Here is a 16,271-nt window from a genome sequence, read left to right on the forward strand (position 1 = left end):
GAGGAGAATAGGGTATGAGCAGAGATGTCTGTATTCTCATATCACCGCCTACTAAATATCCAGTTCTTTATCATTGCGCTGAACATAACGTCAGACTTGAAGTAACGTGTCTGTCGCTTGTCAGTTCTGAGCCTGGATATCCTTCCCGTGCTGTTCACGTTGGACCTTTCCCTGTCTTCCAGTTCTGTCCACTGGGGCTGCGGGTCTCATTGACCTGTTGTATTTCAGTGTCAGCTGGCAGGTGACAGGAGGAAAATCTTAGCACCAGACCGACTTAGGGCTCGTTCATGGAACTGCTTTCCCATACTCTCTCTGAAGGTCACTGATTCTTCTGAGTGTCACTCAGTTCATAGCTGATACCGCAAAACTTATATTAAATTCTTTTTTAGTGTTTATTTATTGTTGACAGAGAGAGAGCGAGAGCAGGAGTGGGGGAGGGGCAGACAGAGAGGGAGACACAGAATCCGAAGCAGGCACCACAGCAGCTGTGGAGCTGTCGGCACAGAGCCTGACATGGGCTCGAACTCACCGACTGCAAGATCATGACCTGAGCCAAAGCCGGACGCTCAACTGACTGAGCCACCCAGGCACCCCCCAACAAAACTATATTAAAAGGAACATAAGAGAAACGAGGTGGTCAAAACATGGTTAAGTTCATGTTAATCAAGTTTGTTGATCTGGATTGCTAACAAATGAGGTGTCATAAAAACCCTCTCTGATCGTTTGAAGAGCCTTTTCTTCTTTCAGTCAGTATATAGTTCCTTTTAAGTATTACCCTGTATATCACTTCATTGATCATCGATCAAAGTCTTTAGAACTTTAGACAGAAAGGTGTAATTCTGGAGGCATGGGGTTACATGTTACATTATGGCGTGCTCCTTTCTTAAATTTTTAATTGTTGTAGTCCATGGGTCCACTTTTTTAATAGAAAAAGTTGAAATTAATTGTGTCAAGATTAGCTTATAAGATGTTTCTAGCCTCTGAGGGCAGGTGCTGGATGTTGATTACCACTGTATCTCAACAGCTGGCCTGGAGCCTGGTGTATAGGGGATGTTTGTTAACTATTAGTAGAATAAATGAGTGAATGTACGAAATTTAATATCTGCATTAATAATGCCGTTGATTCCATTGTAAGAATAATACGTGCCAGACCTGTTCATCCAGACTTGATGTTTGCTTGAAGAAGCAATTGTGTACAGTATCAATAGTCTTAAGCCCTTATTTGGAAGCTTCTCATCAATCACAAGATTGCTCTGATCTCAAAATGTCCCCAGTGTCCCATAGTGCACCAGTTGTGAATGCTGAGTGTTTTTTAATTGGAACTTCTTCCTGACCCTGAATTTTAATTGTTCTTCTCCTTCTCCTCTCTCTCTCTCTCTCTCTCTCTGTCTGTCTCTCTCTGTTTCTCTCAATTCACAGAGCAGTAAAGAAGCCCTTTCAGAGGTCAATGCCACTGGAGTGGCCATGCTTTTCTCTGCCGGGACATTTCTTTATGTTGCCACAGTACATGTCCTCCCGGAGGTGGGCGGAATGGGGCACAGTCACAAACCCGACCCCACTGGCGGGAGGGGCCTCAGCCGCCTGGAGGTGGCAGCCCTGGTTCTGGGTTGCCTCATCCCACTCATCCTGTCAGTAGGACACCAGCATTAAACGTCAGGTTCCAGCCTCAGTCCGTGGCTGTCCAGCATCCAGCGAGAACAGCCAGCGCGTGACAGCTGCTCACTTCCTCAGTGTCTTGTCTCACCTTGCCCATCTCCACCTGTGTTCCTAGAGTCCGGAGGGAGGTGAGATTAAAACCTGGAGTCATGGAAAGCTTTTAGATGAGAAACGACACACCGCGACTGGATGTGGACATTCCGTTGTGTTGTTTTTTAAAGGGCCCTTGGCGTTTTGAGTTTTGATGTTTCTCTTAACCCCTATTCTCAGGGAAGATGGAATTTCATTTTAAGGAAAAGTGGAGAACTTCATACTCATGATGAAATAGTAATTATGAAAGTACAGTGTTCTGTAATTAAGCTAAATCTCTTTGTTAGTTTAGAGGCTCCGCCGCTTACTTTATCCATTGATTTTTAACATGGTTCTCACCGTGTAAGACTGGTGCTTTAGCATCTCTGCCACATGCCTTGATCAAGGTCATAACGTCCACTGTCTTAGATGCTAAAGAGAATTGTCATCTACCTGGGGCAAGAGTCAGGAAAATGACGGCAAGACACATTAAAAGCTGACTTCTTACTCGGGAGCTGTCCATTGAACAGGGGGTGTCTGGAGAGACTTAACACCTCCTTTCACATCTGCCTCTTTAAAGAGGGCCCGCCCTTCCATCAAATGGAGCCACAGAGATGGACTAGCATCGGAGGAGGTGACTAGTATTTCTTTTTAAGTTCTCTTTTGCAGCATACCTGCCTACAGTGCATTCATACAGAGGAGCCAAGTTCTGGTAGGTTCAGGCCTCCCCCCAGCCATTCCTTCAAGAGCAGTCAGATCCCAAAGTACCTTTTGAAATTGAGGGGTATTAATTTTAAGTGAATTTGGATAGTGACTGACATCTTTGTAGTAATCTTTTTAAAATTGAGATTACCAAAACCTATGTTGTCCCTTTTTTTTTTTTCTCTTTTTAAGTATTTATCTTAGCAGACCGGCAGTCCCTCCGGCAGAATACTCGGTGTCCCGTGGGAAGTGCTAGGTCAGCGTCACATAAGCACCTGCAGCAATGAAGACGGTCACGATGTATCACAAGTGGGAAGTGTTTGCCTCTTGATTTAAAGCTTATTGAAATCATGTTTCTTGTCTCTTGTCTCTTCATCTTTTCCGTGCTTTCCTCCTGACTTTCCTCTCCAGCACCCCCTCCCTCTAATGTGCTGCTCACTGCTGACAGCGACGTTAGGATTTGTGTGAATTGAACTCTCATCAGGACAACCACTTCTTGAACGGTGATGATGAAGATGACAATTGTCTCTTTACTTTATTCCCTTCAATGAAGTCACTTTTGTGTCAAATGCAACTCTGCTAAGCCCTTAAAATGTCACTTCCTCATACGTGAGATGATGCAGTCACTAATATTCTGGTAATTTAAACAATTGAGATAGTAGAAGCGTTTAACAAACTAGGATGATTTTTCCGTGTTTGCCAAAGTCCCTGTAAAACTTTGTGTTATCGACTCAGTGTATAATACTGTGTTATTAATTTATTTTGATTTTCTGTACCATTTCAAAAACACATTATAGAAAGAGGGAACCAAGACCGTTTTCTTCAGGGCAGTGGGTTTAGGAGTCCGTAAAATGTTTTATATGACGTATATGCCAGCATGCCTGTAATTTCTTTATTTCCGTCCTAGATTTGTCACTGGGTCAGCAGCTATGGAAATAGACCTCGAGAGCCCCCTGCTGGCTGTAGACCAAAGTAGCATAAATAGGAGGCGGTTTCGTATAGTGGCTGCAGCCATTGCATACGCGCTTAAAACCAGCAGAAGGTACAGCGTGGAAAGTCTGAGTGACTTTTCCTGATAGCAGCTCTGACTTATGAAGAGTCTTGGGGCTTCATGTGGTCCTTCAAGATGTCATGGTTGCCTTGATTCTCCCTGGACATTTACTTTGTTAAATAAATAGTACATTTTAGTGTCTGGCCTGGTTTGGATGGCAGCACTCTCTGCCATACTGTTGTGTGAGAAATGATGAGAAATTTGTTCTGCTGGCCAAAGCCTCTTGCAGCAGTGCCCTGCCGTCACTAAAAGTGTGGCTAGAATAGCTTGCTGGGTAGGTGGGGCCTTGAACTCTGGCAAGGACCGAACCATCAGACTTCCAAATTTGCCTTCCCCTCTGGACCTCACATTAACAAGCAAACCTTTCAAGGCCTATCAGCTCTCAGAAGCTATGGGCCTCCCCAGATTTTAAAGCTGCTGCCTCGGGAACTACTCCTGTGTCTCCTGGTCAGCATGCAGAAATAGCCATACTAATCTTACAGGGCTCAAATGCATCTTCAGGCAGCAGGGGACCAAGCAGCATGGCAGAGGCCTTCTTCACCGGGGGAACAACTTGCTCGTGGTGGGCAGTGTCCCAGAAAAGGCCACAGCAGTGGTCGCTTACTGGCACATTTCAGTTCTGTTTTCCTCTTGTTTAAAACTGCCTCCCGCTTTGGATGTAGATGCCTTAACGCTCTCACACATTTGAAAACGTTGGCAATACTTAAGCTGCTGCCATGATTACAGATGGAATTATTGGCTACCAGAGAGATGCAGTTGATGAAAAGCATGGTCCTTCCTTCCTCATAACCAAAGCTAATCTTAATTGCAATTTGACTCCATTTCCTTGGTAGGGATCAATTTATTCAGATTCCAGATGCACTCTTAAATGGCAAATTAAATTGAAAAACACTACTGATCCATTCCCCTCACTTGTTTCCCAGTGAATTGCATATCAGTCCCCATTTCCCCGAAGCGGTGAAGTTCCAGGTCTGGTGGCTTTCCTGCACCAGAGTGTAGCGAGTTGGAAACGGTACCACCTGCAGAGGCTCTGTGTTCTCTCTTCCCCCCATTACCTTTTTATTTCCTTATTCAAAACAGCCGAGTCAGCCGTGTTCCTGTATAATGAATTATTAGAAAACGGAGAGAGGTGGTCATTTGGAGGGGTCAGTTCTTTGTAAAGAGGAGACCATGTAAGTGTGTTTCTTACCGGCCTACTTCTAAGGGTCACTTCCTGGTGTTTCTCTTATTGGAGGATTAGAGCTAGGAGGACACCCCCACATCGGAGTATATTATGCCCCTCAGACACATGGTAGCCAGGTACTAAACACGGGAGCTGTCTGCCAACAGCACAAGCCCCCAGAGAATGTTCTTGCCTACATGGCTCCTGGGCCCCTTGGGAGATTGAGAATAATGACCAGATTCTTCTAAAACCACTGCAGTGCAAGGTGATCTACAGGGGAACCGTCGAAGATTTCTGGTCAAAACAGAATGATCCCGAGAGCACTGTTGGGAGATGCCATGAACTTAAAGCCAACGATGTAGCCCCCTTTGTAGCTGAGACATCTAGATCGATCGCCTCAGGAGACTTGAGGGAAATTTGTGACTTGTAGGAAAGGAGACAACCATTGGGAATTCTCTAGATATGCTCAGCCTAAACACAAGGAACTTGGCTTTGGTCTTTTTTCTGATAGCATCTTCTAGCAAGTTGGAAGTCTCATGGGATAAAACTGCATTTCCCCTGGTTCAGTAGCCTGAAGAGTGATTTTAAATGTCCCCTTTTCTGGATCCTTTGTAAACATGAAATCATTCCATGGATGGCTGCCTTATAATTTTGTCTCTTTCCACGTTAATTGTGAATGGTTAAAAAAAAAATTTTTTTTTTTTTGCTGTTTTCTGATTTGTTTTATGATATTAAATTTTTATTAGTGCATACCTTATGTGAGTGGCTCATTACTTCCTCTCTTGGCAGTTTGCTTCTCTGTTTGATGGCTAGACTTGACCCACATCTGAACATCAGAAAAGGTAATGAAAATCTTTGAAGGCCAGAGAAGGATGTGCCCACTATATGATATCCTTAAGGAAAGGGGGAGGGGAGATGAAGGACTCAATACACCAGGTGCCCCCAGACATACTAATTCATTGACTTTTATTTTTGCTTTGCCGTGGTTGTTAGTAAATATTACTTAGGAAGGTAGCTGCCTGCTCCCAGAAAAGAGAAGCAGGCAACAGATCTCAATCGCAGTGGGTTCATTTCAAAGGGCAGAGCTGCTCTATGAGAATACAGAGGCTGAGACCAACTGGCCCTGGAAATAGAGATTTTAATGGAAGTGCAATTTGTAAATTCGTTTCTAGTTCTTCACAAGCTAGGGCAGCATCCTACAGTGTAGTTTTTATAATGTCAGAAATAAGCAACCTTGTGTCCAGTCCCTATGTCTAAAATGCCCTTTCCCCTAGCTCCCTTGTGTCCTTCCAGTCTGGGTCTAAAGCCTCCTTCAGTTAGGCCTCTTGTGACCACCCTGCTTAAAACTAATCTGCCCACCGTGTCCCAGTACTTTTTACCCTATTCTATTATTTCCTTTCCTGTAGCACTGGTCATCTTTTAATCTGCTTTATAATATATATCCTTACTGTGTCCTTCCCTGCCAAAATACAAGCTCCAGGAAGCTAGGTTCTCAATAGATACGTGTTGTTAAATGAATCGGTGTGCCAAAGAGGCACTTTCTTTCTAATCTGTGGTCCCCCCGCCCCCCACTTCCCTGGCACCAGCTGTCTCCCTAATCGGTGGCAGGACCAGCTGCTGGCCTTACTTGCAGCTCTGCCCTTGCTCACACCGAGGTGAGGGTTTGGGAGTCAGCAAAAGAGGTGAGGAGTCAGTGCATGGGGCTGAGTGTACAGGTGGGAAGTTAACTGGGTTTGGGTTCCTAATCCACGACCAGCTAATGTTAGTAAGGTACTGTGTGACGGATGGGGGACCGGAACATCTGGATCCCACTTCTGGCTCAGCTACTGATTTCTGTTGCGATGTTAGCCATTGCTTCCCCAGTTTGTAAATTTGGGTCAGAACATGAGGGACAACGTGTGTCCCATTCTGACTGCCTTATTTATAGAGGGATCCTGACAAATACAAGAGCCACGAGAGGAGGGAGCCCAGTGGAGACAGGATGGAAAGCCAGGGCATGTGAGGAGGTGTCGAAGGAACTGGATGTTTGCCTTCATCTGGAACGTTCTCGGGGGCAGAACTTGATAGCCACCGTCAGACTTCAAGGGCTGTCATGTGTAGGAGGGCATAGATCCTATATTCTCCAGAAGGTGGAACAGGATGTAAGCTGAGCCTTACCTCTTCATTCAGCAGCATCAAGTGAACCCTTCCTACAGACGGGGCCCTCATGAGGGCCGAGTGTTCAAAAGGGAGGAGGGATGGCTCCCGGTCCTTAAAGAGCGTGTGATTCAGAGAGGGATTCAGAAAAGGAAACACGGTTGCCAAGAATGAGGTGGGTACTGGGAGGCTGAGAGAATGGGGGGCAAGGAACCCAGAGCGAGGCTTTGGGACAAGAGCCAGGGGGAGACGAGGCCTGCGCTGAACTCACAGGTGGAGCAGAATGAGCCGTGAAGCGTTGGGAACGGTTCTCGGGGCAGGAGGACCTTCGTGGCAAAGGCCTGGTGGCACACGACAGAGAACGTGGACTCTTCACAGACGGTGCCGCTGGCTGACAAACAGGAGGCAGCCGCAGGTGATGCGCGGGACCTGTTGGTCCCCTAGTTGACATCTGTGCTTCCAGATTTAAAATCCCACAGATAACGGGGCCCGGCTGGGGTCTTTGTGATTGCAGCCTCCCCTCCAGCCTTCCCAGGTGCAGTCCCGGCTGGCTTCTGATTTCATATCACCAGGCGGAGGGTTCACGGGCGCGGTGGTCCAGAGGTTCCTCCGGCACCTCAAGGTGGGGCTTGGCGACTTTTCCTCCCTCATGCCTGCTTGTCTCCCCCACTTCCTGGCTGGGGCTCAAAGACCCCCCCCCCCCATTTCCACACATCTGTGTTAGTTACAGTTACATACAGAGGGCCAGGTGAGTGCTCAGTCTTCCTTCTACCCTGTGGTTCTCCCTCCCCCAGAGCCCTGTCCCCTCTGCTCCCCGGTTGACTCAAGGGGACATATCACGGAACCTCTGTCGTCACCCTCCACCTCTTCCAGCCCTCCAGCCCCTGGGTGGATCAGGTGTTCCCCTGTCCCGAGGGGGCAGGTAGGAGCAGGAGGGGCAGGCATGTGAGTAGACCCTCCTTCTGTTCTCTCGCTTGGTATTTGGAGAAACCAGAAAAGAACATAAGCTCTTGGACCCGGAGAAAACATTCCGAGGGTAGCACCATGCTGAGAGTTGGCAGGGCCCCTTTTTGATATACGAAGCCTCAGGGGTTTCTAAGTCACTTGGCCAAGGGCTTTCATCAAGTAAAATGAAGCTAATGCTGGGGCCCAAGCCTCTGACCCAATGAACTGCTAATTCTCTTCCAGATGAAAAGCCGGCACCCTGGCTCTTGCTCACACGTTCTGGGAGAGTGTGTGAGATTCTAACAATAAATGGCCTTAGGCCTATTGGCCAGACTGAACACGTCCCCTCTCCCCCAATGAAATGAACTTCCTCTTGGAAGCCAACTTAATGTATACATTTTCATCCACACAGCACCCACGAGGGGGAGCACTGAATACCTTCAATGTTCCTGAGCAGCTTGCGATGCCTTTGGATGCCAGGGGAACTTGTTAGTGCTGTGAAGCAGCTGGCAGGCTGGCAGGGCAGCAAGGCCGTTGGGCCACCCCCAGAAACACTTCTACGTTGGCAACCCTGGGTGTGAGCAGTTGTTAGGCAGAGAGAGGGCCAAAGCCTAACAACCGCTGATGAGAACAGAACTATCTGGTCAATGTAAGAAACTCCCAGCTCAGGCATCTCAAGTGCGGGGTGCCTGGACACAGGGCGGTTGGTCTGCGCCCGCACAGACTCTCCTTTGGCTCCCCACCCCCTTAGACCTTTGGCCTACTGGCTTCAAACATGCGTGTGGTGCCCTGTACCCCACCTCCCCCTTCCTGGGTTCCCCTGGGGGCGGGGGGAGGGGTAGCCAAGCCCCAGGCAGGTAAAGGAGCCTAGGACTCATGCCTGGCCTTAGAAAATTCAGTCCAAGTGGAACACGATTCATGCGGCATCCCTAAAGATGAGTCATCTGAGCTGAATCTTAAAGCAGGAGTTGGGGGAAGAGGAGAAGAAAAGCATTCTGGACTGAGGGAACGGCAAGTGAAAAGGAGCTGTGAAAATTTGGTGGCTTCTCAGAATATCAGAATGGGCGTGAGGGCACCGGGGCCGAGTGTGGGGGGAAGAGAAGCCGGAGCCCGGACAGCAGGTTGGGATGAAGGGACAGACATCCAGTGGGGCTGAGAGAACACCGAGGCCCAGAGATGCCCCGTGATTGCCCTCAGTTCACACAACGGATGGCAGGGCCTGGATTTAAACCCGTCTTCACACTAAAAGCAGGCAACAAGCCTGCCATCTAAAGATTGCTTTCTCAGACGTTGTCAACCACACCACAGATTCTGTTTTGTTCTCACGAGGGAAAACTGAGGCCCTGAGGGGTTGGGGCTCCATTTGGTTTGCAAACAAACAAGAAATCATGGCACCTGAATGGGGCGGAGGGAAGACAAATCGGTTCAGTAAGCATTTGTTGAGCACCTTCTACTTGCCCTGGACTCTGTCCTCAAGGAGCTCACAGTCCGGAAGGGACACACACACACACACACACAGAGGACAACTCCAAACAAGGCAGGCAGACAGCGCTAGAACGGGAGGAGGAGCAAAGGTCCACAGGAGTCAGGCCAAGATGACCCGAGGGATGGTGGTGTCGTTTAGGCTGAATTAGTGCCATAACCTGTGGAATCCAGGACAGGAGCCCGAGGGATGGAATTAGGGTTGGAGGAAGGAAAGAGATTCCATGAGAGAGACTTGATGCTACAGCAGGGCCTGGCCTGGAGGCCAGATCTTTCTGCCTCTTCTGCCTCTTGGCCCCTTAGGGATACTTGTGCTGGGTCCAGCCATCAGGCTGACACCGGTGTCAGGGCAGCTCAGGGAACCTAAAATAGGAACATTCCTGGGTCCTTCCCCTGGCACCTGCCTGGCCTGCCTGCCTGAGAGTGGGGTCGGGGACGAAGAGGGCTGGGAACTGAGGGGGTGGCGCCATGGGAAGATTCGCTCTTGTCCGGGCTGCTGGGAGCTTTGGGGGCCCAATCAGGATGTGATTCCAGGGAGCCCCTGTCGCCGTTTCCCATGTGAGAATGCCTGCCCATTCCTGACCAGAGTGGGTTAAGGAAGACTGTGTCTGGCTCGCTCTGGCTGAAGTGTAAGATCAGAGAGTTGGATCCCAGTCAATATTCACACATTTCCTGACCATGGGCTAGCCATGTGTGATGGGTACACCTGTCTCGTGGAACAATGGTGACTATCCTATGAGCCTGCAGACTCTGGATAAAAGCAACGCATTATGATAATGTATGTTCTTTCATACAGCAAAGGAAATAAAATGAAAAGGCAACCTAAGGAAAGGGGGAAAATGTTTGCAAACCATATATATGGTAAGTTAATATCCAAAATATATAAGGAACTCACATAACTCAATATAACCTGATCAGAAAATGGGCAAGGGACTGAAGTAGACATAACGGTACTGAGGTAGGGCTGTTAGTCCAGGTGCCAGCTGAGGTGCTTACGTACAATGTAAACACACCCTCTGGTGATTTTTAAGGGGCAAAATATATGGTATCATCCCTCAGGGAAGATACCTAAGCCAGGAGTGGTATTGTCTCGCGAGGACCAAACCACCACTGTGTCGTTACGAAATGAAGATTCACCGAAAGACACCAAAACCAAAGGCGACGAAAGCAAAAATAAACACGTGGGACTACCTCGAACCAAAACCCTGGCAAGCGAACCATCAACAAAACGAAAAGGCAGCGTGTGGAATGGGAAAGGACTATCTGTAAATCGTTGGTCTGATGAGGGATTAAAATCCAAAGAACACATGAAACTTGATAGCAAAAAAGGATAATCCAATCCGCACTTCTGGATATACATCCAAAGGAAATAAGTATCTTGAAGACATGGCATTATTCACAACAGCCAAGATACGGAAACAACACAAGTGACCGTGGAAGGAGGATGAATGGATGAAGACAATGCAGTGCATGTAGACACAATATTATTCAACCGTAAAAAGAAGGAAATCCTGCCATTTGCAACAACATGGGTGAACTTGGAGGACCCTATGATAAGTGAAATAAACCAGACACAGGAAGACAAATACTCTACCATCTCACTTATGTGTAGAGTCTTAAAAAGTCAAATTCAGGGGCGCCTGGGTGGCGCAGTCGGTTGAGCGTCCGACTTCAGCCAGGTCACGATCTCGCGGTCCGTGAGTTCGAGCCCCGCGTCGGGCTCTGGGCTGATGGCCCAGAGCCTGGAGCCTGTTTCCAATTCTGTGTCTCCCTCTCTCTCTGCCCCTCCCCCGTTCATGGTCTGTCTCGCTCTGTCCCAAAAATAAATAAACGTTGGAAAAAAAAAAAAATTTAATAAAAAAAAAAAAAAGTCAAATTCATAGGGTGGCTCAGTCAGTTGGGTGTCTGACTCTTGGTTTCAGCTCAGGTCACGATCTCACAGTTTTGTGGGTTCAAGCCCTGCATCGGGCTCTACGCTGACAGTGCGGACCTGCTTGTGATTCTCCCTCTCTCTCTGCCCCTCCCCCACTCTCCCTCTCTCAAAATAAATAAACTTAAAAAAAAAAGTCAAATTCATAGAACCGAAGGGTAGAATGATGATTATCAGGGATTGGGGGTGGGGGAAATGGGGAGGTAGTGGTCAAATGGTACAAACTTTAACTTATAAAATTAGTAAGTTCTGGAGATCTGACGTACAGCATAATGACTATAGTTAATAACACTGCATGGGGAACATAATCTCACAGCCACAGCTGATACCCCCCCCCCCGCCAATGGTAAGCATTTTTTAAGGAGTACAAAATGATACATGTATTAAATCATGTTGTACTCCTTAAAAAAACATGTTGGGGCACCTGGGTGGCTCAGTTGTTTAAGTGTCCGACTTTGGCTCAGGTCATGATCTCGCGGTTCGTGAGTTCGAGCCCTGCGTCAGCTAGGCTCTGTGCTGACAGCTCGCAGTCTGGATCCTGCTTCGGATTCTGTGTGTGTGTGTGTGTGTGTGTGTGTCTCAAAAATAAATAAACATTAAAAATAATAATAAAAATCATGTTGGGGCGCCTGGGTGGCTTGGTGAGTTAAGCGTCCAATTTCAGCTCAGGTCATGATATCATGGTTCACGAGTTCAAGCCCTCGCCTCAAGCACCATTAGCTAAGGTCTGTTCAGGTGTCCTGTGTGTAGAGGGCATGGGCAAAGACTGCCTTCTCTTCACCACTGAAGACACTTGTGCTCTCTTTCTTCCAGTAAAAACACCAAATCTTTCCCGGACACCATCTGGGCTCACGCTGCCCTTCTCCTGGGGAAGGGTTTCCTTTAAGGATGATTCCAGGTACCCTGCCTTTCTCCCTCCTATGGCTCATGAGCTCATCACTGGTCCTTCATGAGCAGCCAAAGCTGGTCCTGACCTGATTAAGCAGAAAAGGAATTAATATATTAAAAGGATATTGGCAGGGCTAGAGAACTAGGCCTGTCCGGAGGTAAAGCCACCAGGAATGCCGCCCAAAACCATGCTGAGGAAGCACGCTGATGAGAGAGCTAGCTGGGGCCGCAGAGCCCTTGCCGCTGCTGTCTGTGTGCCCCCTTCCCGCCACGGCCACTGCAGCCAGTGTGGATACTGCTAGCTGCACGGCAAACGCAGTCTCCCAGCCGCAGCTCGCCCCCAAAGTCACATGCCCTTGGTACCACCTTCCCTCGAGAAACCGATGCCTACGCAAGCTTTTTTCTTCCTGCTTGTCACCTGCATTCTCGAAGTCCTGTCCTAGTACCCCTGACCCATGAATTCCACCCCACGGGCTCCTAACACAAGTTTTCTTGATTCCGTCTGGGAAAAAGCAGGACTCCCAAAGTCAGAAATTTTTCGTGCAATAGCACAAGTGTCCCAAAGAGCCCCAAAGCGTGCGAGATACCCACTCTGCACTCTCCACGGGCTCCCGTCATCTGCCTGGTCCTGTCCCACCCCACCTGGTGGACCCAGGCCCTGAGCCCTGTATTAAGGCTGGACTTGAGATGTTCTGCAGGGGCATGTGAGCCATGAGGGGCCCAAGGGAATCCGGATGGGCCCCTTCCGACAGCCAGCACCAGGGGGTGCTGCCTTGGCTTGGGAACTCCAGAGTTCATTAGGGGGAGGGTGTGGGTGCTCTTTGCCAGGCCCCTTCTTAAGTGGACTCATGGAATGCTAGACCTGGGAAGGCCTTGGGGAGCATCTACTGAGGATCACAAAGTCAAATGGCTACAGGGAGGAGCCAGGCAGGTAATGAATGAGCACAGCGAGCTGAGCAAAGGAAAATAGGGAGCAGTGGGTCTGTGGAGAAAAGCATTTTAGGCGGTAAAATTTAAAAAAAAAAAAAATTTTTTTTTTAAGGTGTAGAAATGTTGGCAAGAGAAAGTAGTTGCCTGGGAGGGGGCGAGAGATGGCAGTTGCCTGGGCAAGGTGCACTTACTTCTGGAGTGAGGAAAACGTTCTGCATCTTACTTTGGGCGCTGGTTACTCTGCGTACACAGTTAACAAGGAAACTTCCTCAGATAAAGACGGAAGATAATTTTTTACTTGGACAAATTAATAAAGTATATCCATAAACCAGCGTGGCTCTGCGGCCACCCATTCGCAAACTTCCGTTCCAAACCGACTTCTTTCTCTAACAAAGGAGGAATCAGAGCCCCCTGAGGGGGGAGAGTGGTCTTCTCCAGGGCGCGGAGGTGGCTCGTCGGCCTTGGGGAAGGGTGACCGCAGGGCTGTCCAGTGGGCCGACTGCGCAAACTCACTCCCCCCGCCTTCCGAGCGCTGCCTTTCCGCCCGCGGTCCCCAGGGGCTGGGCAGCCGTCTGCCTCTGCGTGAAGGCGAGCCGGTGGCCCAGAGCGGAGACAGAGAGGAGCGGATGTGATTGGAGCGCCCGCGCCCGGGAACACCCGCCCGGCGCGCAGATTAATCACGGACACAAACTGCACTGACGCTCGGGACTGGCACTGAATTCCAAATGCCGACGCAGACGACCAAGTTCTGGGAAAAGGAATCTGATCCCGGCAAGGCGGAGGCGGCGGTGCCGAGCGGAACCCACCTGATGGGGCGGGGAAGGCAGGGAACCTGCTCTCCGGGCGGGCGCTTCGGGCACTTACTGAAGTCTTTCCTGGCCAGCGCCCTGCCCGAGGAGGCACTGGCATCCCTGCTTTACAGGTGCGGGAAGCAAGGCTCTCCGCAGCTTCTCGGGGCCGCAGGACTGAGTTGGGATTCGGAGCCCGCTTGTCTGACACCAAACCCTTGCTCTTTGCTCTCCTCTACCCAGACACCGAGTAGGTGTCTCCAGGAGAGACTCCAAGCCCATAACAAAGCACACGAGTTCCCAGTTTCTGTGTAGGCCCTGTCTGCACTCCAGAGAGAACGGGGGTGGAGATGGCGGGGGGTGGGGGGGAGAGCCGGGCGAGAGGGGTGGGGGTGGGGAAACGCTGCGGCCGCATCCCGGGCCGAACGACCCGCCGGGACCTTCCGGACGCGCGGAGCCCGGCCCTCCAGCCGGCGCCCGCCCTGATTGGCGCTCGCGGCCGGCCTCCAGCTAGCTCACCTGCCCCTCCCAGCCAATCGGGGCCACCAGAATTGGGGCTGTCGCGGGGAGCCGGGGGAGATGCTGCCTGCTGGAGGCTGAGCGGCCCTCCCCGCCGGGTTCCCGCCGGGCCCGCCCCAATCTCGAGGCCGAGCGGCAGGCTGCGCTCCCCGCGCCCCCTCCGCGCCGCGCTCCCCACCCCGCGCGCTTTCCGGCGGCGGGTCCCGGCCCCCGCAGCTCCGCGTCTCCGCCGGCCGGGACGCGCCCCGACGGCGCCCGGAGCCCAGAGCCACCGGCCGACGCCGCCTCCCCGCAGCCTTCTGCCGCGCGCCCGCCCTCGCCCGGAGCCCCAGCGTCTGTGCCGGCCCGGGGGAGAGGGTGGGCCGGGCCCGGGGCAGTCCTGCCGAGGCAGGATGTTCACGTCCAAGTCCAACTCGGTGTCGCCCTCGCCGTCTCTGGAGCAGACTGACTCGGACGCGCTGGACATCAGCACCAAAGTGCAGCTCTACGGTGTGCTGTGGAAGCGGCCCTTCGGGAGGCCGTCGGCCAAGTGGTCCCGGCGGTGAGTGCGCCTTCCGCGCCCGGTGAGGACCGCCTGGGGAGGGGAGCCCAGGGCCTAAGGACCCCGTACCGGCCTCTATATTACCATCCTGCTTCTGACTTCCTTTGTGACCTTGGCCTCGCCCTATTTCACTCAATCCTGACTCTCCCTGGAAGATACTGAACTCGGTCGGGGCTGGGGTCATTCTGTCGGTTACTGGTCGAGCTGGCGTGGGCCTGCTGGCCTGGGGGGGTGGGGAATTCTCCGTGGAATGGATATAAGCCCCAGTGGGGACGTAGGGTGTGGGCGGAAGAGATCATGGCCATGGTAGGAGACCATCTGTGTCAAGGTGGGCTAGATTCTCCTGGGGAGGGAGAAGCCCTATCTCCAGCCAAAGATATCCTCTTGGGATCCCCACTGACAATTCCATCATCTCCACAACCTCCCCCCCCCCCCCCCCCCGCGCCAGGCATCTAGCATCGGGCTTAGAGGTGGGGTTCCTGTGTCCTACCCCTCTCCCCTACTTCACCTGTGCACACTGCTAGCTCCACCTATGGCCCTGCTGAAAGGCTCAGGCCAGGGGAGAGAGGAAGGGCCAGGAAGAGTCTGTACGCACTGGTGGTGGCATAATTTTGGCAACCCCTCCGACTGTCCCTTGAGCTAATTTTTAAAAATCTGGGCCCAGGAAAAAGAGTGCCCAGTGCTTCAGACACAGGGGGCTGAAAGGAGGGACTGAGCTGGGGTAGAGAGGCACAGAGACTGAGGGGGGGAGGGGAGGGGATTGATCTGTTGGAAGGGGTGGTGGAGAGGGTCAGAGCAGCCCCAGCCCTGTCTTTCAGACCAGCTTCCCAGTCCCCAACTCAGAGGGGACTCACCAGATGTCAGTCAGTAGCCACTTTCCACTTATAAATGGGCCTAGAAGGTACTGGAGGAAGGGGCTCCTTATTGGAGGAAGGTACTGAGGGAATGGCTCACAGCCCTAAACTTGCAGGAGGCTCCCAATGCTGGTTGCAGGAGCAATGGGCTACCTTCTGGACTGTCTCCACCCTCAAGCCAATCAATCTGAGTTCTGAGACTTGCTATTAGAATGGTTTGTAGAACTCAAATCCTGATCCAGCCTCTCCCTGAAGGCATGACCCCTCCAGGAAACTAGGAGTGTGTCTAGATTCTCTTTCCCATCCCACTACGAGTCTGTCCTGAAGCAGAGCCTTAGATGTTTCCAGAACTACAGATCACAGATCACAGAGATGTGTTTGGTTCTGATGTTCTATTTGGATTAATAATTTAATATTTCTACAAGACCATACATAGAACGAAAGGTGTGTGTGTGTGGGGGGATGTTCCACGTTTTCCATAGCTAGTTTCACATACCTTTGTTGGTTCTGCCAGGTTTCTTTCTGGGATTTAATGGGATATAGGTTACTTGCATTCCTCCCAAGTTAAACTTATGTCTCCTCCCCTAAAAGGAGGCCTGGGGGAGCTCGGAGGGCATC

General features: G+C 50.8%; 2 protein-coding genes across 3 annotated transcripts in view; both read left to right on the forward strand.

Moving 5' to 3' along the window:
* Window positions 1-5,392, forward strand: part of SLC39A9 (solute carrier family 39 member 9) — a 52,479-nt gene extending 47,087 nt beyond the window's left edge. The window contains exons 7-8 of one of the 2 annotated variants that reach the window (XR_006293421.1): window positions 1,420-2,359; window positions 2,620-5,392. Coding sequence is in view for 1 of the 2 variants with exons in the window: in XM_043556442.1 (XP_043412377.1) it covers window positions 1,420-1,650 (231 nt within the window). In the remaining variant the exon portion in view is untranslated. Of the gene's footprint in view, window positions 1-1,419 lie in introns of both variants that reach the window. The other variant, XM_043556442.1, reaches the window with a different exon arrangement.
* Window positions 5,393-14,300: 8,908 nt separating this feature from the next.
* Window positions 14,301-16,271, forward strand: part of PLEKHD1 (pleckstrin homology and coiled-coil domain containing D1) — a 31,268-nt gene continuing 29,297 nt past the window's right edge. Inside the window, exon 1 of the mRNA XM_043556444.1 lies at window positions 14,301-14,799. Coding sequence (XP_043412379.1) covers window positions 14,651-14,799 — 149 coding nt within the window. The 5' untranslated portion in view covers window positions 14,301-14,650. The remainder of the gene's footprint in view (window positions 14,800-16,271) is intronic.

The sequence above is a fragment of the Prionailurus bengalensis genome, chromosome B3, assembly GCF_016509475.1.
Source record: "Prionailurus bengalensis isolate Pbe53 chromosome B3, Fcat_Pben_1.1_paternal_pri, whole genome shotgun sequence".
NCBI lineage: Eukaryota > Metazoa > Chordata > Mammalia > Carnivora > Felidae > Prionailurus > Prionailurus bengalensis.